Source organism: Eurosta solidaginis, chromosome 5 (assembly GCF_040869045.1).
Source record: "Eurosta solidaginis isolate ZX-2024a chromosome 5, ASM4086904v1, whole genome shotgun sequence".
Taxonomy (NCBI): Eukaryota; Metazoa; Arthropoda; class Insecta; order Diptera; family Tephritidae; genus Eurosta; species Eurosta solidaginis.
In genome coordinates, this window is record NC_090323.1 from 203,557,133 (window position 1) to 203,580,389 (window position 23,257).

The following is a 23,257-nucleotide window of genomic DNA, read 5'->3' on the forward strand; positions in this document are numbered from 1 at the left end:
AGTAGCAAGAGCAACTCATATCGTGTGCCACGCCACGACAAAAAGGAAAATAATCAATTGTCGCCGGTTAAGAAGCGTGTTAAAGAGAGTTCACCGCCACATCAACAACGCTATAATCGCGCCTCTCACGTTTCACCTCAATATCATAGTCATCATAATTGCAACTATGGTAGTGGCTATAATAGTAACGCTGGTCCCGTTATTACTTCAGCTTCGTCCAGTAGTAAGGGAGAAATCATTGCATGGATTCTATTTACGGTTACTCACAGTCAAATTTTTCCTCTAACACAATTTTTCTTAGGGCTGAAATATTTTTCTAAAATTTTGTGTGTTTTTTAATTCGAAAATTGATATCAAATTTGTGATAAACTGGGACAACTTTAAAAATTGCTTAAAAGTACGTCATTGTTTATGTAGTAGTAAAATTTGTAGTGGCAATAGTTCGTGAATTCAAAGGAAAACATATATACCGATGTGTATGGAAACGCTTTTCTATCGTTTCTTGCGGTCTTCAGAGCAATTTTTCGTTCGAAAATGGGTCGATGAACAAATAATGTCACTGAAGATGGCATAACGCATAGACCGGGATGTCTTCAATTCCAATTTTACAAGTTATGAGGAAAATTTTTTCCAATATATATCAATTATCCACCCTGTCCGGAAATAAAAAAAACCAAATAAATAATTTTCACTGTCTCAATTCCACTGTGAGCGACCGTACATTGTACCATTTACATTTCTAATTCACCGCACACTATTTCTCTTTACCTATTTGCAGACATTGTTAGTCAGAGCAGCAATGGCGGTGGACATCATCATCATAGCAGCAGCGGCAACTCGGCTAATCAACAGCATGTTATTAGCAGCAGCAGTGGTAGTGGTGGTAGCAGTGGCAGCTATAGCAATAGCAATCATCACATTGTCAACAATTGTAGTGGCAATAATAGTGGTGTTGGCAGTGGCAATTATCATCACCAAGGTCACCACACGCAAACCCATCAGCATACGGCGCCAGCAGTGCAACATCCGCATCAACATCATGGCGCTATTGTAAAGCAACAGACGATAACTATACATGATACGCCATCTCCATCAGCTGTCATAACAATTTCTGATAGCGAGGATGAAGGCAATGAGCCACCAGCTCCACCAGCACCGGTAGCACCACCAGTAATGAAACAACGTGCACATGCGCAATCGCAAACAAATCCAGCTTTATTACAACACTCTTCATCTTCAACATTGTGCCGTGCTAGTGGGCATCATCACCAACAATCTTTGTCGCAACAACAACAACAACAACCACACTCACAGCATGCACATCACCACCACCACCATCATCAGGCACAGCCGCCACAACCGCAACCGCAGCCTCAGCCACAACAACAACAGCCACCGCCACAGCAATTGCAGCATTCGCAATCACAGCATTCGCATACACAGCATCAAGCGGCAAATATTTATGGTAATGCATCAACATCCACTTCAACGCCTTCAAATAGTAGTACTAGCACCATCACTAATCATTCAAAAGCTAAATTATTATTGCATGAGCCACAAGCACAAACATTTTCGCATTCGCATTCAAATTTAACCCATAACGCTGCTGATATCAGCATCAAATGTTCAAGTAGTTCGATTAGTAGCAACAATAGTAGCAATAGCAATAACATTAATAGTAATAATAGTCAAAGCGGTGGCTTAAATAATCAAAATTGTAATAATCAAAACAATAGTAGTAGTAATAGTAACAATCAATATGACACCGCCAGTCGTAGTACAGCATCCAATGCTGCGGCTGTGTTGGGCGGAAGCGGAAGTGGAACTGGATTTGGTGCAGGATCTGGTGCAGATAATGCCGTTGGCGTAGCTGCATGCTCGGCTCAGCAACAAACGCTTCCACATTCCCATACACATACGCAATCGCATCATCAAAATAATCAGCACCATCATCATCACCAAAACCATCAGACGCCGACACAGACACTTATGCAAACGCAATATATTGCAAATTCAAACCAGCAGCAACAATCAATACAGCCACAGCAGCAGCAACATGTGGCTAGCAATTGCGACAGCATCTCTCATAAATCCGCATCCACTACCGCAACCAACACCAACTCCAATTCTACTTCTACTTCCACCCACAACCACCACCATTATAATAGTAATAATAACATCAACGTTAGCAGCAAAAATAATCACCAATCTCATGTTGCTAGCAACACTTCCTTTTCTACCTTATCCTCAAATCATACTGCTAACATTTCTTCTACTCATCCAACATCTAATCAAAGCACAACCAATTCCTCCTTTCCACCCTTACTATCTTCCTCCTCCAATGCCTCATCAAGCATTGCTCATCGTCACAGCAAACATGTACAATTAGTAATCCCATGCGTAACCCTAGGTGGTGACAACGATACAGATGATATGCGTCGCCGTGGAAGTCATCATGTACATAGTGGCGGTAATAGTCCCAGGCAACAACAACACCAACATCAGCATCAACAAATACAATCGACATCAGCATCACACCATCATCATCATCAGCATCAACACCATCAACAGCACCAGCAGCAGCAACAACAACAACCGCCTCAGCAGCAACAACATCAGCATCAGCAACCGATTTCACAGCCACAACAGGCACCTCCACCGCCGCAACAGCAACCACAATACCAGCAACCTGCTCCACAATCACAACAACAACCGAATATAAAATATGAACCAGGACAATCGCAAAAGAAACGTATATTAGCCATGGCTCAAAATGATTGTTACAATCATGGTGGTGGCGCTGGCTGCACCAGCGGCAGCAGCAGCAGCTTAGGTAATCAAACAGCAAGTTTGCCACATTTGCCAACCAAACAGGAGCCAGCTGAATTTTATGAATATCCACCACAACAAACCAACACAGTTGTTGTAGATAATAAACGTTCTTCGTGGGCAGCTGCCGCAACACAGGTACCACCAGCACATCATAAACGCGAAGTCACTTCTACTGCACCATCAGGTGCAGCCGCTTCGGCTTATGCCCAACATTCATCATCATCATCATCGACAGCAGCTGCTCCACCTTTAGCTCACTCGAAGACCTCGTCGTCTGCGGCTATTGGTGCAGTTTCAAGTGCTGCTGCTGGACCACCGTCTTGGGGTGCACCACAAATGTATCATCGTCAACAGCAAACACATGCAGCTGTACAGGTTGTTGCTCCATCAGTAACACAACAGCAACAATCACAGCCGCCACATCATCAACATCAAGCGAATACACCATTGGGCGGTTCGCCAAATACTGCTACGACTGTATTGTTACAACCGGACATTTATGCACAGGGCGATATGTATCGTCGTCCGACTGTATTTGTTTCACAAGCGACACCCACGTATGCATATAATCGCGCTGCAGTTGCACCACCGCCAGCTCATAATAGTTCAAGTCGTCAGGTAAGTTTGCAAAAAAACTGCGTAGAACGGCAAGCAAGAAAAAAGGTTAAGGGATTGATCAAATTTGATATTAACAAGAATGCGGAAAGTTCTTTGAGCTTTAGCAAATTGCACCGCTTCGAACAGTTGTTAGTATCGATAACCCATTGTTGTAAAACATGTTCTTTGATAATCCTAATGGGTTATAAGTCAAACCACATTCATTGGTAATCTACAGGCCTGTTCTGAAAATCAACCGAATCGATATTGTTCTAAAAAAACGATTCATTTTAATAAAATTCGAGGTTACTTTGAATTTGTTGTCATAAAAATGTTTCACATTTGTTTTTCGAATTTTATAGTTAAGTTTATTATTTAATTTTTCAAAAATTTCTCTTGATATTTTTTTATTAATTTACTTTTTTAATCATTTTTCTTTCGAACTTTTTACTCTCATGCTCGAAAATACGAGTTTCTTAAAATTATCAAATAAACAAGTAAGGAAGGTTAAGTTCGGGTCTAACCGAACTTTACATACTCAGCTGAGAGCTTTGGAGACAAATTAAGGAAAAATCACCATGTAGGAAAATGAACGCATAACCAGGGGTGACTCTAGAATGTGTTTGTACGATATGGGTATCAAATGAAAGGTGTTAATGAGGGTTTTAAAAGGGAGTAGCCCTTAGTTGTATATGTGAAGGCGTTTTCGAGATATCGACCAAAATGTAGACCAGGGTGACCCAGAACATCATCTGTCGGCTAGCGCTAATTGATTTATATATGTAATACCACGAACAGTATTCCTGCCATGATTCCAAGGGCTTTTGCTTTCGCGCTGCACAACTTTTCCATTTTCTTCTACTTAATATGGTAGGTGTCACACCCTTTTTACAAAGTTTTTTCCAAAGTTATATTTTGCGTCAAAAAACCAATCCAATTACCATGTTTCATCCCTTTTTCGTATTTGGTATAGGCTTATGGCATTTTTTCCATTTTTCGAAATTTTTGATATCGAAAAAGTGGGCGTGGTCATAGACGGATTTCGGCCATTTTTAATACCAAGATAAAGTGAGTCCAGATAAGTACGTAAACTAAGTTTATTAATGCCCCTAGTACGGTATAAGATTCAACTTAGTTGGGTTGTAATTAAAACAACTCAACTTTCAGACAACTCAACTCCTGTTTGGTATTACGAATTACAACTTATTTCAGTTGAAGTTGAATTGGTGCTGCCAACCTAAGAAAGTGATGATTTGACAGATAAATGAACAGCTGATAAATTTGTGGCGAAAATTTAAGCATTTACAAAAGTGATTTGTTATTAAAGATATTCAGACCAATTCTAAATATTCTCGCGGAATTTTGTTCTCGCGGATTTTTTTATTCCCGCGGAAAAATTCCTCCAATTCTGTTCTCCTAGGGAGAACAATAATTGGGGAATAGGAATTTCGAATTTTCGAAGTCAGCTGTTTTGTCAATTGAAATTTCGTTGCACATTTCTTATTTTGTTTAAAAAATTGAAAAGTTTAATTATTGTTGCAAATTTGTTGGAAATTAAGGAATAAAATATAAACATTGCACAGTATTTATTGCATTTCATGTGGTATTCACTGAAATGAGTAATGAATTGGTGCCATAGCAACATCAACAGCGGAACATAAGAAGAAGACGGCCGCATAACACAAATCTGCAGGAGTTGCCTGCTTTCATTCAGCAAAGCAATTTTCTGGCGGCCAAGTTGAGTTGAATTCGCCCTTCATCATATGCCAAAATCTATTTAAGCCTTATTAGAAAATCCTTGCGCAATTTCTGGATGGCTGCATCAAATTTGTATACCAAGAGCTCTACCGTTGCTTATGATATACTTTTCAACTTAAAATAAAGAATATTGTGGTTGTAGTTGTTGTTGTATTAACAGTGAGAATATTGTGGTAGAATATAAATACATCTTTTAGCACAAATTTGTACAAATAAGTGTTCTTTCTTAAAATAACCAATTTCTTTAACTATTTTGATGCATTCCCTTTAATTTAACAAGTGAAAAAACTCCTATGAAATGGCAGAGAAATCTCCCTCTCCCTCACATTCATAATACCTACTTTTCTCCCATAACCGGTTTCCGCTTTTTCGAACATTGTTCAGAATAGGAGGAAAGGGAGAAGTGAAAAAACTCACAAGGAATTTTTATTTAGAATACGAGGAATGGGAGAAGGGAGAAAACTCGCACGGAATTTTCGTTTAGAATTGGGCTGATTATATCACTCTTTCGTAAACTCTTGACCGGTGCAGTTCGCAACAATTTTCAAGTCCGCTAAATCAAATCGGCAACGAAAGAAAAAGTGATAAAGCACACTTAAAATTTTTATAATCGGACTTTACAATTGCAATTGCAATTGCCTTTAATATATTGAAATCACAATAAAAACGAAGCAAACAAGCGTCTGCAAATACAAATAACCAGCTCAAAACTGCCGCTGCAAGGAGTCGCAAAACCCACGCACGTGGGTGAATTTTTAAAATCTTGACAAAAATTTGATTGAATGTCGTAAAACAACTTTAAAAAGTGCAATAAATTAAATAATACACATAATACTAATAGAGTCCTCTCCCAATCTTGCAAACAAAGTACGTGGACGTGTCTGCGCGCAAGTGACTCCTCTTCCTTAGGCGCCAACATAAAAAATAATTAAACGGAGTCCCATCAGGACATTTGTCTCTTTCTTTGAAACCTAACCAGGGGAGTGATTCTGTTTTTCAAAAAACCAAAAAGTTTAGCAAGTCGAGGTGGTGTAGTCTAGGCCCTAACCTTTATACGTGTTCCATTTCTTTTCTAAACTACACATTTTCTTAAAAATGCTGACTGGAAAGAAATCAAAACCCGAAACGACGCCCTCGACATCCACAGGGTACAGACAATTTTGCATGTTTAAACGCAAAATCTACAAAAGCGAAAAAAGAAACGGAACAAAAGCTTATCAAAATAGTCAAGATGCAGGATTTTACGAAAGCAAAATCCTTATTAGCATCCTGCGAGAAAAAAAATGAGGTTAGGAAAAAAGACATGGAAAAAAGAAATGACGCAATGGCTCCCGCCATTAATAACGGTACAAAAAACACACCACAAAATCTTACGGGTACATATATGGACAATACGAACAACGTACAAGAAAGACAAAATGAAAGCACATACAATCACCATCACGCACAAAGGGGAAATACAGATACGACCACTGTCTTATACCCACCTAATTACAACGGCATATACTTCGTACTTGTTGAGTCATCAGCGTGCAAAGAAATGACAAACGAAAAAATTACAAATGGCCTGAATCTATTCAACTGCATAAAACATCTTAAAATCAAAGACATCCATCTCATTTATGCCATAGGCAAATCGCTATACAAAATTATTTTTAAAAATGCTGCCGCTGCAAATAATTTTCTACTCAATCAAAAAATTTAAGAAATAGGTCTTAAACCATTTGTAGCCAGATCCGCTTTTGAAACCTATGGAGTAATTAGAAGCATTCCAATAACTTACGACGAGGCAGAATTAAAACTACATATACAATCCCACATACCAATTAACTCAGTTCAGCGTTTTATGCGCAAAAACCACACTCAAAATACACTTCTACCGACAACAACAGCTAAATTAGGCTTTATTGGAAACGACATACCAAGCATCATTACACTGGATTATGCCAGAATTCCAGTTGCCTTCTTTGTTCCCCCCTTACGTCAATGTCTAAACTGCGGTAGGCTTGGCCATGTTCAAAACTCATGTAAATCCAAGAACCGTGCATCAAGTGTGGCCTCCCCCAATGCAGCAACGACAACTGCGCACAAAAATGCATTCTTTGCACAAGTACTGAACACATTTCAACGGACAAATTGAAATGTTCGGCATGGGAAAGGGAGCAGACAATAAATTTCGTAAAAAACATAAAAAAAATCTCTAGACGCGAAACTCTAGACACATACTTCTCGGACAGATCTAACCAATTTTCACTACTGGCAGTCGACGACACACAGTTTCCCTATCTGCCAGGTACATCGAACAATACAATTGACAGGGACCTCACAATAAACAGAAAAATCACAAAAGTTAGGTACAACACAGTAGCTCAAAAAGCCAACACTGAAAAAAAACTGAACCACCGGACCACAGAATTTAGGGAAAAAAATAAAATAGTGCCAGTATACAACACAACAGAATACCTTAAGGGAAGAGTCACAGAGATGGAAAAGATGATAAATGATCTGTTCCAAAGTCTACAAAGGGAAGGAGTTAGGAAGCACCCGGGAGATGCCCTGGCAAAAATGGCTAAAATAAAAGAAAAATTTCATGCAAATGCATTAAATGAAGATATCCTTGCAATACAAACAGGGGCTGACGTCCCCTCATTTTAACCTTCACAAAAGGCGCGCTGAAAGTTCTACAATATAACTGCCAATCTCTCAAAGCCAACATAAACACAGTAGAATACCACCTAAATCGGAATGACATAGATATAGGTTGCCCGAGTGAGGTATTCACCAATCAGGAACAAACTCATAGAAACATTATAAATTACAACATCCTGGAGAAAAACAGAAATGACGGCTACGGTGGAGTCGCAATTCTTTTAAAAAAGACAATAAAATTTCATAAAATCAGCTACAGTACAGACAAGGACATCCTTATAATTAAAACAACCAACCTCAAACCAAATCTAATAATTTGTGCAATATATTTTCCACAATCAATCACGATAGAACCCTTTAAGGTGGAAATCACTAAACTTCTGTCCTTCCTTGAACATCAAAATAACGTTCTTATACTGGGGGATTTCAATGCGAGAGCTAGAATCTGGGGGGGACTCGGTCCAAACGTGCAGAGGAAATAACCTGCAAAATATAATGGAGGAATTCAACTTCACCTGCCTCAACAATGGCTCACCCACTTTCATATCTGACGAAACGTCCAACACGGGATCGGTACTAGACCTATCCTTCTCTAACTCAAACATCCCTTTTTCATGGAAGGTGGATAGTATGAGGCTTGGTGGTAGTCACCACCTCCCGATTGTCATCGAAACAAAGTCAATAGTAACGTTAGGTATAAAATTCCGTTCTACCAAAAAACTTATGAAAAATCTCAAACAAATTGACTTTGAACCTGATTTTGATGACATTCACCAAAAATTCAACCAGGAAATAAAAGCCGCCACCCATGTGGTCAAAGGAAAGTATGTTCCCAAAGCATGGTGGGACGAGAACATCGCCAAAAAATATCGGTTCCTTAAAATCGCTTTTAAAAAATGTAGAACCCACCCCTCACCAGAAAATCTACAAGCCCTACAGGATTCCAAAAAGGACTGGAAGAAGGAAGTTAGATTAGCCAAGACAAAAAGCTTTGAAGCAAAAATCAAAGAACTCAACTCAGATCCATCCGCGACGGAATCTTGGAGATTTGTCAAGGCTATGAGGGGTGACTTCAAAAACTCCAACAACCTCGAATGGTCCCCGGACAACGAAAAGGACTATCTTCAAATTCTAAAAGAGCAAGTCCCCTCATCAGAAATCCTCCCGTTTAACATTGAAACAATCCCAATAAACTCACTCGCGATTAGCTTTGAGGAACTCAAAGATATCCTGACTAGCAAAAGGAAGAAGTCTGCGGGAGGGGTGGATGGCATTACATATGCGATGCTAAGAGCCCTACCGGATCCAATGCTCAATAACATAAGAACTGCGTTAAATAATGCCTTCCTTACAAATCAAATACCCGAAAAATTGAGAACAACGAAGATAGTTCCCATCCCTAAGAAAGGCAAAGACCTAAGTGATTTAAATAACTTCATACCCATTTCACTCATACCCGTTTTCATGAAATGCATAAACCTATGCATCAAGGATAGAATCTCCAAGTTCATAGAAGCAAATCAAATTCTTCCCAATCACTCTTTCGCCTATAGGAAAAAAAACAGCAACAGTATATATCAACTACCTATTACATGAAGCCGCAGTTCTTAAAGACCAGGGTCTCAAAGTCCTTATCTGTTCGACGGACATTAGTAATGAGTACAACTGTGTGAGCATCAAACGCCTCAAAAGCATTTTAGAAAATACAAACCTAGAGGAACACTACATCAGTTGGATCACAAACTTCCTAGCCTGCAGAAGCTTACAACTAGGAAAAGAAACAATAATGACAAACGATGGACTCCCACAAGGAAGCTGCCTTTCCCCCTGTCTGTTTAATCTCGATACAAAAAACTTGCACATTATTGAGGACGCAAACACAAAATTGTACCAATTTGCGGACGATTTTATCCTTATGTCATCGCACAAAAACCTGCAACAGACCGCAGCAAACCTACAAACCAAACTCACCCACTTCTCTAATCTATGTCAACAACTCAATTTGTTATTCAATCCCGACAAAACAAAGGTTATGGCTTTAAACCAAAGTAACAACTCAAACTTCGATATCACTTATCAAAACAGATCCCTGCAGCAGGTACGAAACATTAAATTCCTGGGTAGGCACATCAGTGCGTCACTAGCGGTCAACGAGCACTATAAAGACATAATAAACCAATCTAGGAAAAACTCAAACCTGTTCAAATCTATTACATCCATTAAATCGGGACTACACCCACAAGTTGCTCTAAACTTCTACAAATCCATAGTACGCAGTAAAATTGAATATTGTAGATCATCCACTTCACATTGCGCTAAAACAACAAACAAAAAAGTACAAACATACCAAAACAGCTTTCTTCGGAGATGTTTAGGCCTCACCCCAGCAACCCCAGTGCCTTTGATATACGCACTATCTAACGAACTCCCACCCAAAGAAAGAGGCAAATGGCTCACTGCCAAAGAAATAACAAACAACATTAGCATGGACTTCAATTTCATGCAAACGCTAGTCAACAACCCAAATGCCAAATCTAGCTACGCCCAGATATATAAAGAGTTCAAACAATTCTTGACAGATTTCAAACAGTGGACTCATCCGTATCCTCGCCAAACCTAAAAGTAATTACATCAACCCTACCAGACAAAAAGTCCAACCTAAACCCCATTATTATACAATCAATGTATGCCAGTTTTCTTAACGAATACACAAGCCTCAACTACAAAATTTTTTTCACAGATGCGTCTGTAGGTACCACTGCAACTGGCTGTGGAATATACAACCACACAGACAATACCGAATTTACTTTCAAACTAAACCTCAAATCCTCATCATGTTTCGGAGAAATAGTTGCGGTTTATATGGCACTGCGGCAGGCCAAGGATAAGAACTATAGCGATGTTGCAATTTTCACAGGCAGTCTAGGTGCTTGCCAACTCCTCTCCAAAGATCGCACACAAAACTACTATATCTTAAAAATCCACGAACTAATAAGTGACAACAATTTTGATAAAGTTGATGTAATATGGACTCCCAGTCACAAAGCTATGAAAGGGAATGAAAAAGCCGACACCCTTGCAAAAAATGCACTAAACTGTGATAATACAATAATAGTCAACCTTTCCAAAGAAGAAACCCTTAGACTCATGAAAAACCAAATCATGGACAAATGGTACGAAGATGTACTAAACTACGCGACAGACAAACAAATTCTTTTCACCAAACTCTTTCCGAACAAACCAAACAAAACATGGTTTCGAAAATGCAACCTAAACCCAAAACAAATCAAGGCCTTAAATAGAATTCTCGTTGGGAGCACCTATGACAGTGCACAAAGTTAACATTCTTGATTCTGACTTATGTGAATGTGGGGAGACAAGCAATTACACCCACAAAACTTTTAAATGCAGACTCCTTGAACACGTCCGAGGAGGCTTTAACATCTTCAACAACTACACCGCCTTTGAGCAGATTTTTCGGGGGTTTGACCCGGAAAGAATAACTCAACTGGCAGAGTTCTATACGAAAGCTAAATTAACCTTCTAAAATAAACAAAATACCTAAATTTAACATCAAAAGATGTTTCGCATATATCTATTTAGACCATTGAGGCTCCTAAGGTGCTGACACCGAGCATCACCTACTCCCATGTATCCCCTTAATCCCAATAATATCAAATAAACAATCAAAAAAAAGAAAAAGGATAAAAATAAAAATTAAATGCACTACAAGAAATACGATATACTACTGAACCACAATATGGCATCACCAGCCTTGGCTTTTGGCACATTGTTCACAATGGATTGGAACGAACACGCTAGCAAGCACATTAGTTCATATTTGGATATATAAACACATTACGTACACGCTCGTGTAGCAAGCAGAATTTCCCGAAAAATACCTTGACAACAAACGAGAAAGGTCACAAATTAGCAAATATAAGCGTAATTCTACACTTTCGTGTAGTTAATCAAATCGCAGATTTACCAAACAAGGGAAAATACCTGGCGTGTGGAGACATACTCTCTGGCCAACAAATTTTAAACAAAAAAAAAAAAAAGATATATGACATTCATTCCTTCCCTAACCCCAAATGTGAGTGGACGTGTCTGTTGTGAGCTAAAAACAAAGTGGTCAAACAAAAAAAAACAAAAAAGCAATAAGAGTGCCGTTCCAAAAGTTTAAAGTAGAAAAAAATATATATAAAATTTTGAGCAAGCTGCATATAAGCGTAAAAAAGTAAAATAACTAAGGCCCTGTGGCAATTACTGTGCTAAAATAGCACAAAAGTGCACGAAGCAAAAAAAAAAAGGAAAGTAAAGTAATTTAAAACAACAAAAAACAAATTTATATCGCCACTTTTAAGTATTAATTGCATCATAATTTCATGTAAACCAACCTCAGGTGAGTTATCTGTTTGGCCCAACCCAAACTGTGCTTAGCTGGTAGACTAGGATATCATTTACTTGGCCCCTTTTCCATTATGCTAAATTTTAACTCAAGAAAAAGCAAACCCGAAGCGGCGTCCTCGTTTTCCAAAACGACGGCGTCACCGGGAAAAGACAATTTTGTATCGGTAAATACAAAAACTAATCAAAAAAATGGAAAGGGAACCAAAGATGATCAGAATCGTTAAGATGCAGGATTTTACTTCAGTAAAAGCCTCCTTAGCATCCAACGAAAAAAATAGTGAGGTTAGGAAGAAGCTAGAAGAGAAAAGAACTGACACGAGGGCTGCCACCATTAATAACGGTACACAAAATATAAAACCAAAATGTGCAGATACAGACATAGGTGACACGAACAACGGACCTAGACAAAACGAAAACACAAATACACATTCATGCGCAGAACAGGGAAGTACAACCGCGGAAACCATTTTATACCCACCTGAGTATACAGGTACGTATTTTGTGCTTGTCGACTCATCTGCATGTGCAGAAATGACAAATGAAAAAACGACAAATGGCTTAAATCTTTTCAACATTTTAAAGCACATGAAAATAAGAGATATTGACCTTATTTATGCCTTAGGTAAGACTCTATACAAAATTCTGTTCAAAAGCGCAGCCGCAGCCAATCATTTTCTTTTAAACGCTAAGGTGAAAAAAACAACCTGAAAGCATTTGTGCCTAGATCAGCCTTCGAAACCTACGGAGTAGTTAGGGGCATTCCTACAAATTACGATGACAATGAAATAAAACTTCATGCACAATCGTCAGTGCCAATCAATTCGGTTAGGCGGTTTATGCGGAAAAACCATGACGACAACACCCTGACAAGTACAAAAACAGTTAAGCTAGGTTTCATTGGTAAAGACATACCAAACGTGATAGTTTTAGACCACGTAAGACTCCCAGTCGATTTTTATATTCGTCTCCTGCGCCAATGCCTAAAATGCGCAGGCTTGGCCACACTAAAAATTCCTGCAAATCCAAAGAGAGGTGCATCAACTGCGGCCTCCCGGAATGTGACGAAGATCCGTGCGTCAAAAAATGTATTCTCTGTGCAAGCACAGAACATATTTCAACTGACAAGGCAAAATGCTTAGCATGGCAGAAAGAACAAACCATAAATGGTAAAAAACGTCTCAAAAATGTCTAGGCGTGAAACTCTGGAAACGTACTTCGCGGACAGGCCCAACCGCTTTGACATCCTAGCAATCGACGACGACCAATAGAAATGACGGATATTATTAAAAAAAAAAAAAAAAAAAAAAAAAACCTGTGTGTATTTCATTTTATCTGTGGCCTAGAGCTCGTTTAAGATCATTAAAATTATTAAAAAAAAAAAACCAAATTCCTTTTCTCCACGTTCTTTCCGCGGTGCTTACTTACATAAAGTCGACATAACAGATTCTAACGTATGTGCATGTGGACACATCAACAACTATATCCACAAAACCTTTGAGGGTAGACTTCTAGAATACGCTCGACAGGTTTAAAGATTTTTACAGCTTTGAACAAGTTTTCAGGGTTTGATCCAAATAAGATCACTCATCTTGCAGACTTTTTACCAAAGCAAATATAACTTTCTGAACCAAACTGTTTAAAAATTGAAAAGAAAAACGGAAAAAACATTTGTACTATTATCAAACACGGATATCACCTGCAAAACATTGGTTTACCAAAGATGCTAGTACCGTCCACCGCATTCCATATACCCATCCTAATCTCGCAAAAACATAACTGAAAAAAAAATTATAATAATAAATAAAAATACTCGAATTGACGCACAAAAAAAATAAAATAAGACACCATCTAAATGAAATATGGCAACATTATTTACAACCATTTGTTCAGCTAAAATAAATGGAAATATATCTACACGGTCGTGTAGCAACAAAATTACAATAAAAGGAATCCAATCATCAAAGTCTGCATTCTCGTGCAGAAACTAAACGCAAACCATAAAGCAGGAGGAAAAACCTGGCGTGTGGAGACAAAGTCTCTGGCCAACAAACCCAAACCAAAAAAAAAGATATTATATGATATGGAATCTAATTTATAATGGCGAAAATGTTGGTGGTTAACGTGTCGCGAATACGGAAAAAATTCGCGTGATCATTCCAATCCCTTGGAACTACCAAGCACCAAGTAAGAAACTGTTTAAGTGGCAAATTATGAGCTTCAAATTAAGTTATTTTGCAGATTCGAAAGGAAGCATTTTACTCATTACTAAACAAAATTAAGGACCATATCCGCAAACGCTTTCGGGGGAAGGCTATTTTAATATTATGCGCCACTCTCAGATTCCTTGCTGATGGCAGCTATCAAAAATGCTGTGGAAATGATTTTGGTATTGGACTGGTTTTAGATATTATTGAGGAGCATATTTGGGCGAAGTGGATTAAAATCCAAACAGCAAAAATTGTATTTTACTCTAAAACAGGATTCTCAGGAGTAGTGATTAGTATCAATGGGACTCACGTTCGCCTATTTTGGCTGCATCCGAACTGCGGCCAGCCTCTTCCAACTTCGGAATGTCGCTCAATAAAGTCAAAAAGTTATTCAATGTAATCCTTCGTTTAAACGTTGTTTTTTCTATAAATGTGCACAAAATTGTTGACTTTAAATTTTTTGTTTTTTTGTAACGTTTTATGAGCCCGTGCATCATTCAAAAGACGCGTTTCGATCTCCGTTCTTAGGATTCGAAAGCGGAAATTAAAAATTTTATTTCTGTGCAAAATATTTACAAAAACCCACAAAATGGCCCGAGAGGGTCCGAAATATGATCTTTCTGTGTTGGCGGCCTTTAGCCGCGATTTGTAAAAATAACCCTGGATAGGTCCAACGCCTTTCCGCATTAGTGTGTACAAAAATCTGGCAAACTATAACCAAATGAAATTTGAACTGAAATGATATGATAGAAATTAAATTTTTAATTTTTGTTTCCGGATTCTTAAATCGGAGGTCGAAAGGCGTCTTTTGATACCAACTTTGAAAATTTTTGTTAAAAATTAGGTGGTGAACCGTCTTCTGGAACGTTACATTTTTTCAAAACAACTGCAAAATAGTATGAGACAACTGCTAGTAATCAGTTGTAAGATTTTGACGTCTTTGACAACTACACTAACACAAGGTTGTAAACGGTAATGCCACAAAAAGTTGTTAGACTAGACAACTCAACCGACATTTTTTTGACAAATTGAGTTGTAATCTGTAATACCAAATTGCGCAATTTCAACCCAACCGGAGTTGAGTTGTAAACGGTAATAGGGTCATAAAGATATATCGATTTTTGCTCAAGTTATCGCGTTAACGACCAAGAGAAAAGACAGACGGTCGACCGCGTATAAAAACTGGGCGTGGCTTCAACCGATTCGCCCATTTTTACAGAAACAGAAACCAGCATAAAAGCTATGCCCCTACCAAATTTCACAAGGATTGGTAAATTTTTGTTTGACTTACGGCATTAAAAGTATTCTAGAAATTAAATGAAAAAGGGCGGAGCCACGTCCGTTTTGGAATTTTCTTTTATTTTTGTATTTTGTTGCACCATATCATTACTGGAGTTGAATGTTGACATAATTTACTTATATACTGTAAAAATATTCAATTTTTTGTTAAAATTTGACTTAAAAAAAAATTTTTTTTTTAAGTGGGCGTGTTCGTCATCCGATTTTGCTAAATCTTATTTTATGGTGCCTTGGTCTGGTTGCCTGCACTAGCTAAAACTACCTATCTTAAAACGCTTCAAAAGGTGCATCGGAGTTCGGAGCTCTGCATCACCGGCGCTCTCGGCTCCACTCCATCTGAAGCACTCGACACAATGCTATACCTTCCACCTCTTGACCTGGTGGAGAAGGAAATAGCGGTCATCGCCGCTCTACGCATAAGGGAAACAGTCTCTGGTCAAATGGGTCTAGTGGACACGCAACAATCCTGGGCACGAACGCCCCAGTCCCAATACCGGTGCGCACTGACTACTGCACGCCAAAGAACGTCTTCGTTAAAAACTATAGTATATATATACCATCGCGACAGGACTGGAATACCAGACAACATACGGTACCGGGTGCCATCAAAATATTCACGGATGGTTCTAAACAGGCCTCTTTTCGCCGGATCTGGGTCTAGAGGTCTCGTTTCGCCTACCAGATCACTGTAGTGTTTACCAAGCGGAAATGCTGGCAATACACAGGGCTGTGAACCATCTCGGGTCTATGCCTAAGGATGGTAAACGGGTGTTTATTTTCTCAGACAGCCAGGCCGCATTAAAGGCCCTGGACTCATTCGTCGACAACGCAAAGTCGGTCACTGAATGCGGCAGATCTCTTAACGAGATGGCTCAGTACTTCAGTATCAGCCTTATATGGGTACCTGGGCACAGGGATATTGAAGGCAATTGCAGAGCAGACGATCTAGCCAGAAGAGGCACCACCGACCATATCCTTTCGGGAAATGATTCGGTAGGTATACCCATGGCCACTTTCAGGCTTCGTGTGAACACAAGCACTATAAAAATTGCAAATGGACTATGGTCAGCCATATCATCGTGTGAGACATCCAGGCAAACCTGGCCCTCATATGACAAGGGGCGTACAGGAGCGCTTCTGATTTTAAACAAATCAGTTCTATCGTCCCTGATAAGGGTTCTAACAGCGCATTGCTTAATAGGCACGCATGGTGCTAGAATGGGGGCAACGACCTTCGACTATTGTCGCAGCTGCAGATGTACAGAAGAGGAAGAGAGTGTCCAGCACCTTCTCTGTCATTGTCCAGCGCTTAGTAGGCGTAGGTTAGCCATCCTTGGTAAACCTTTTCTACATGACCTCGCTGAGGTCTCTAGCTATGAAGTAAAGGCTCTAGCAAAATTTATAATTTCCACGAGGTGGTTAGACCCGCTTTAGGCAGGGTAGGGTTCCTCTTTGAGACCATATAGGGTATTACAATGGGCCCATTGGTGACCTAAGTAGTGAGCTGTTACCATAGTGTCCAGCTCAGCCCTTGCAACCTAACCTAACCTATTTAGAACACATATAGTAATGGGAGTAACATTCCTGCCAAATTTCATCATGATATCTTCAACGACTGCCAAAAAACTTTTAAATTACCTTCTTTTAAAAGTGGGCGGTGCCACGCCCATTATTTTACTAATTTTCTATTCTGCGTCATAAGGTCAACCCATCTACCAAGTTTCTTCGCTTTGTCCGTCTTTGGTAATGAATTATTGCACTTTTTTAATTTTTCGAAATTTTCCATATCGAAAAAGTGGGCGTGATTTTAGTCCGATTTCGTTCATTTTAAATAGCGATCTGAGATGAGTGCCCAGGAACTTACATACCAAATTTCTTTAAGATACCTTAAAATTTACTCAAGTTATCGTGTTTGCGGACGGGGGGGGGGGGGGGGGGGGGGGGCGAACATGGCTAAATTAATTTCTTTTTTCGCCAATTTTTCATTTGTATATATAGAAGTTTATATCTTTATATCTATCTCGATTAGTTTATGCGGTTACGGATTACCATTATGCGAACAAAATTAATATACTCTGTGAGCTCTGCTCAGCTGAGTATAAAAATGCAGTTTATGTTAAACTTCTCGAGCTCCAGCATTAAGAAAACTTTAATTTCGAACTTCAATTTTCGAAGTAAGATTGTATAGCGATAACTTTGGATTGAACATGGGAGACGCATGAATTGTAACTTTGTGAATTGCTAAGAAAACTATCTCATTTTAAAGTAAAGGGGTCTAGTGCGCCTTGTTGGGCGGCCATAACCGTTTAAACGGTTAAGCACCAATTAAGTAAGTAAGTACGAATGTTTAATCTCTAGTTTCTGCGCGAATTCCCTATCTATTCCTTCGAATTATGAAAGACGATCATATAGAATTTTCGCAAATACTAAAAGGCCAGATGGAATCACATAGGTTTTAAGCTTATTTTGTATTGTTGATTTTCCGACAGGGTGGATAAATGATGTATATTGGAACGATTTTCCGTCATCCCTTGTCAAATTTGGTTGCGATACAAACCGGTTTCCGTGTTGTGCCATCATCACGAAATGACACTGATGATGGCACAACGCCGAAACCGGTTCTTGAAACCAAATTTGACAAGGGATGACGGAAAATCGTTCCGATATACATCAGGTTTTAAGCTCCATGTATACTTTTAGAATAACTGTTATCACTATTTTTTCGTAGATTGTCTAACTCTGCTTTTCTATCGTAACAGGTTATACCATCACATCCATTACCTGCCCATATACATTTTCCCACCCAATACAGCCAATTTGGTCCATTGAGTCCAGCACAAGTTGCTGCCAGCAAGCATGCACATTATGCACCGACAAACATATGGTACGGTGGAGAGTAAACTGGTTTAAACACTCGAGTGAGTCAAACAAACGAAATGAATAAGTTTTATTTTATTAAAATTATTTTATATCCAGCAATTAATTGCTCTTTACTAAACTAAATTTTTTGTATATTTTTATATGACGTACGCAATGTAGATCGTTTTTAACTGATTTTGTGGGCAGCAGCCAAAACAACAACAGCAGAACTATTAAGAAAACCAAAAGCAGTAAAGGGAACTTTATTTACAACGGTAACACAGATGCTTCACAGCGGCAATTTCAAATGTCGCTGCTACAACAAACACAAGAAAACGAACAACAACAAAAACAGCGCGACTTGAATTTAGTAGCATCTACTACAACAACAAATGCCGCAACAATGAGTGACGCTAACACAGATACTTGGGCGGCAGCAGCAAAGAATAATCGCAATTTATGTTTTACACGCTGGTGGTTTATGCTTATGCAACAAACTATGAATTACAATACTAACAACAACAATAACAATATATTGCAACGAAAGCAAACAGGCATAACAGCAGCTGCTGCTCATCGTTTTGCTGCAACAACACATACAACAACGTTACCAGCAGCAATACTGGACGAACTTCTAGGAAATGTAACAACAAGAAATATTTTTTCTAATGAACAATTTTAATTAACAAAAAAAAAAGGAAAACAGTTGGAAAGCGTATTGCTAAATGTTAAATAGTATTAGCTATTAGGACAAAAATATTAGTAAATAATATAAGCATTGTAAAATTCACACTCATAACAAATGAAAGATAATGAATATCATTCAGTAATTTGTATATACTTATATTTGTAGTTTTGAATGAAAAAATTGTAAACAAATTTCAATAAGGATATGCTGATTAATTAATTTATGTGAATATGGAATATATATGTTATTCCTGCAACTACATAATATAGCTATATATTAATATATAGAATTAAACAGTCACTTTAACTTATTATAACAAAGAGACAACAAACAAACACACCCACTTTCGTGGAAATACTTACGTACATGTATGTATGTACAAATTTATAACTGCAACAAATATGGTATTAGTGTTTTTTATTATAATTTAGATGAATAAAAGTAAATAGCAAAATATCGAAGAGTTTGTTCGTATGCAATTTTTGTATACAAAATATGTTAGCTGCAAACTTTAATAAATTGTAAAGAAATTATTTCATAAAAAGATTATATCGATGGGTGAGCGCACACTTGTGATAAGTGACAAATTTCAAGATTTTCAGGAAAGCGTATTTTGTCTTTTAGAGGCGATTGATATTTAGGCGAACACTGGCTTCTGAGGCGTCATTATTGATAACTCGCTTACAAAAAATGCACACTAGGTAGGCATGATACTGAAGTTTCGGAAAGCTTAGTTAACTCAGTTTTGGTCAAATAGGCACTTAGCACAAGTGCGCGCTCACCCATCGCTATATTGGAAATATGTACACATTTTATAGAGCAATAATAAAAAACAATGCTCATTAAACGCGTCATTCATTTTCAACTCACATGCGTACATACATTTGGGTAATTCCAATAACAAATCGAGCAGTGGTTGCAATCGACTTGAAGGTTTGTCCAACTGGATTTCTCTTATAACGTAATTCTGTTAAAGAAAGTGATAAACATTAATGAAAAATTTCAAGCTTATCTACGATTAGTATAGTTTTTAATTTTATGTTTTGTAACAATACAACAACTATTATAGATATAGAAAACAAATTTTAAGAGCATACTCGCAGCAATAAAACTACAAAACTGGAGCTAGTTTCTTAAAGTGCAGAATGCTATGTGATAAATAATAAAAATAAATCACTTTGATAAAGCAATTTCCTGTTCGATTTTTCAATAAAAATGAGTACGAAAAGTAACGATTTTTTTTTTTTTCAAATTTTATTATTGAATATTTGAAATTGTTAGCTTTACAATAAGGGACATGCATTTTTTTTTATTATTATTTTAATAATATTTTTTTGCTTTAAAACGATTGAAATTAGCTCTGTAAGTTTTTATTCATAAAAAGCTGTCTTTATCATTTGAAAAATTTTCGCGTTCCATTTTTGGAGCTCAAACATAAATTTTTAAAAAATTTGCGACAGCAACCATTGGTCGATTATGCACGAATTGGCTAAACGATTCCTTATTATCATACAAGTACAATATATATATACATATGAATCACTATTGCTTGCAATATATGTGACCCGGTCTATGAAAAGGTGGCTTATGACTAAAAAAAAAGAGCTGTTAACAGTTGTTTCTCGCAATTTCTTTTTTGAGTCATAAGCCACCTTTTCATAGACCGGGTCACATATTTAGAAGAACAAAAAGAAAATAATATACGTGCATATAATACATATTGCTATCACAATTTCATCTTTATTGCTTTTGTAACAAATTTTCTTAGTACATATTACATATTATTATTATCATTATAATATGCGCATTATACCAATTTGATATTTTGTTACACTGAAAAATAAGTTTTACTACAACAGCATAATAATTTTGTAAGTGAAAACAAAAAAAAAAACAAAGCAAATAATAAGTGATTATTGTAACAATGTATTTTAAGGGTAAAATGAATAAGGGGCTAAACTATATAACACTAAAATAGTATGTGCATAGAATAAGTATGTACGTATGTAACTTATATACACTCGCAACCAACAACACCAACACAACCACCAACCCCCTAATATAATAACCAAAACTAGCCAGAACTGTATATATATTTTTTGTTAACAAAATATAAGCAAATTAATTAAAATACCTTTGTTGTTAGAAGGTATAGTTTATATTAGAAATTTAGCTAATAATGCAATGATTTTCCAAAAAAAAATTTTTTTTCTGCCAAATATTTGTAGAATGGGCTCGCATGTATAATTGGCATACGAAAGTTTGAGCATTAATGACTGGAGGTAAAAAAGAAAATTTTCAAGTTGCACACTCACTTTCACAGGGTACTAATAATTCATTAAAAGTTAATATTAAAAAAAAAAATAACAAAGAAAAATTAAGCCATTATTATTAGATTTTAGCCAGAAAAAAATAAGGATACATATTTTACAGTTATCTTTTGGCTTGCCTATGTTAAAAGGAACTGCAAAATTCGTACTTTTTCCCATGTATCTAAAATTTAATCACTCTTAGCAAATTTTGTATAAATTAAGCGGTTTGCTGTTATTTTCTTTTAAATTAACTGAGGTTTTCGTGCATATTGCACAAATCTAACAATTTAAGTTATAAAGCTTAAAATTAAATTTTTACTATAATACATAAGAAAAGCATATTTTTTTTATAATACATACATAGGAAACATATATTTATAAATACAATTACTTTTTAATATTACTCTTTATAACATAGCTATGTAAATATAATAATGGGTTTTAATTTACATTTCTTTTAGTGTTACAACAATTATTATTGAAAATATTCCATTCATTGTTGTTGTTGTAACCACTGCTGCTAGTACTGACTGTATATTGATCCAACTATTAATTTTAATTTAGTTTCAGAAATGAATTGATTTTCAGAATCAACTTTGTTTACGTTTTAATGAGGTAAGCCAAATTTTTAAATTCTAATAAAATGTGGTCATGTCGAACTCATCATGTATATATGATTTCACTGGCAGCTAATTAAATTGAATACTCTTCTTAGACAACGTTAGCATTTTTTGCACTCGACCAGCTTTTATAAGTAATTTCTCCCAATTTTTCTTAATTGCCAAACTCTAATCTTTTAATTTGTTCACCTATTTACTTGAAGTTCGATTCAATATTATTTTCTATCAAAAGAAATATGCAACCCTTTTTTTCGTACTTGAGTTTTTCTGCTTAATATTCGGAATCTTTTTTCTTTAATTTGATTTAAAAGCAAATTGCTGGAGTACGAATTTTTGTATACCGGAATTCTGTTTTCGCTTTTGAAGTTCCACTTTCTTTATCAATCCCGTGTGTGACACAAAAACTTTGTAAAGTCTCCTTTAAAGATATCTAATATATTAAAAGAAATAGTTTCACTGCATAATATTATTGTGTTGATTTGGTGAGGTGTGGTAACGGAAAAGAGGCAATTATTGCGTGAAAATCAGTATAAGAATCCTCTTTGAACAATAATAACTTTTTCTATGGTACATAACTCTTGATGAATCTGGACTACTAAGTTGTAGGTGAAGTGAAGTGTTAACAGCCTTATTTGCTGGCTGTGAACCAAAGTTATATGCAATGTCTATACGGCCACTATAATAGTAGAAATAAAGCCCCAGGAGCCACCGCCACAAGCTTCAACCGCCACCAACATCAAAGCGCCATATCACAACCACCATCATCGCCACCACAGCTACATCCCACAAGAAGAAAAGGAAGGTGAATTTTGTATTGCCATCCCCCTAAACAATAGTTGTTGCTTTTTCCATTTTGTTTAAATTATGCATTTCTCAGTTTTTGAATTTTCAAACACATGTTTTGTTTAATTTGTAAATATTATTAAAAGCCCGATTTTAAAATTTTGCATTTTTGCAACTCAAAATTTCGAACTTGATATTTCGGAAATTTAAAAATATGTTGGAATTTTGTGTTGTTTTAGA

At 37.0% G+C, this 23,257-nt stretch overlaps 1 protein-coding gene across 4 annotated transcripts in view; it reads left to right on the forward strand.

The window, feature by feature from the left end:
• The window catches only part of Hipk (Homeodomain interacting protein kinase), a 255,376-nt gene extending 233,697 nt beyond the window's left edge, over positions 1-21,679 (forward strand). For all 4 annotated transcript variants that reach the window (XM_067787562.1, XM_067787565.1, XM_067787564.1 and 1 more), the window contains exons 10-14: positions 3-223; positions 779-1,465; positions 2,411-3,450; positions 18,515-18,673; positions 18,795-21,679. In XM_067787562.1, the coding sequence (XP_067643663.1) occupies positions 3-223; positions 779-1,465; positions 2,411-3,450; positions 18,515-18,655 (2,089 nt within the window). In that variant the 3' untranslated portion in view covers positions 18,656-18,673; positions 18,795-21,679. The remainder of the gene's footprint in view (positions 1-2; positions 224-778; positions 1,466-2,410; positions 3,451-18,514; positions 18,674-18,794) is intronic.
• The last annotated feature ends 1,578 nt before the right edge of the window (positions 21,680-23,257 follow it).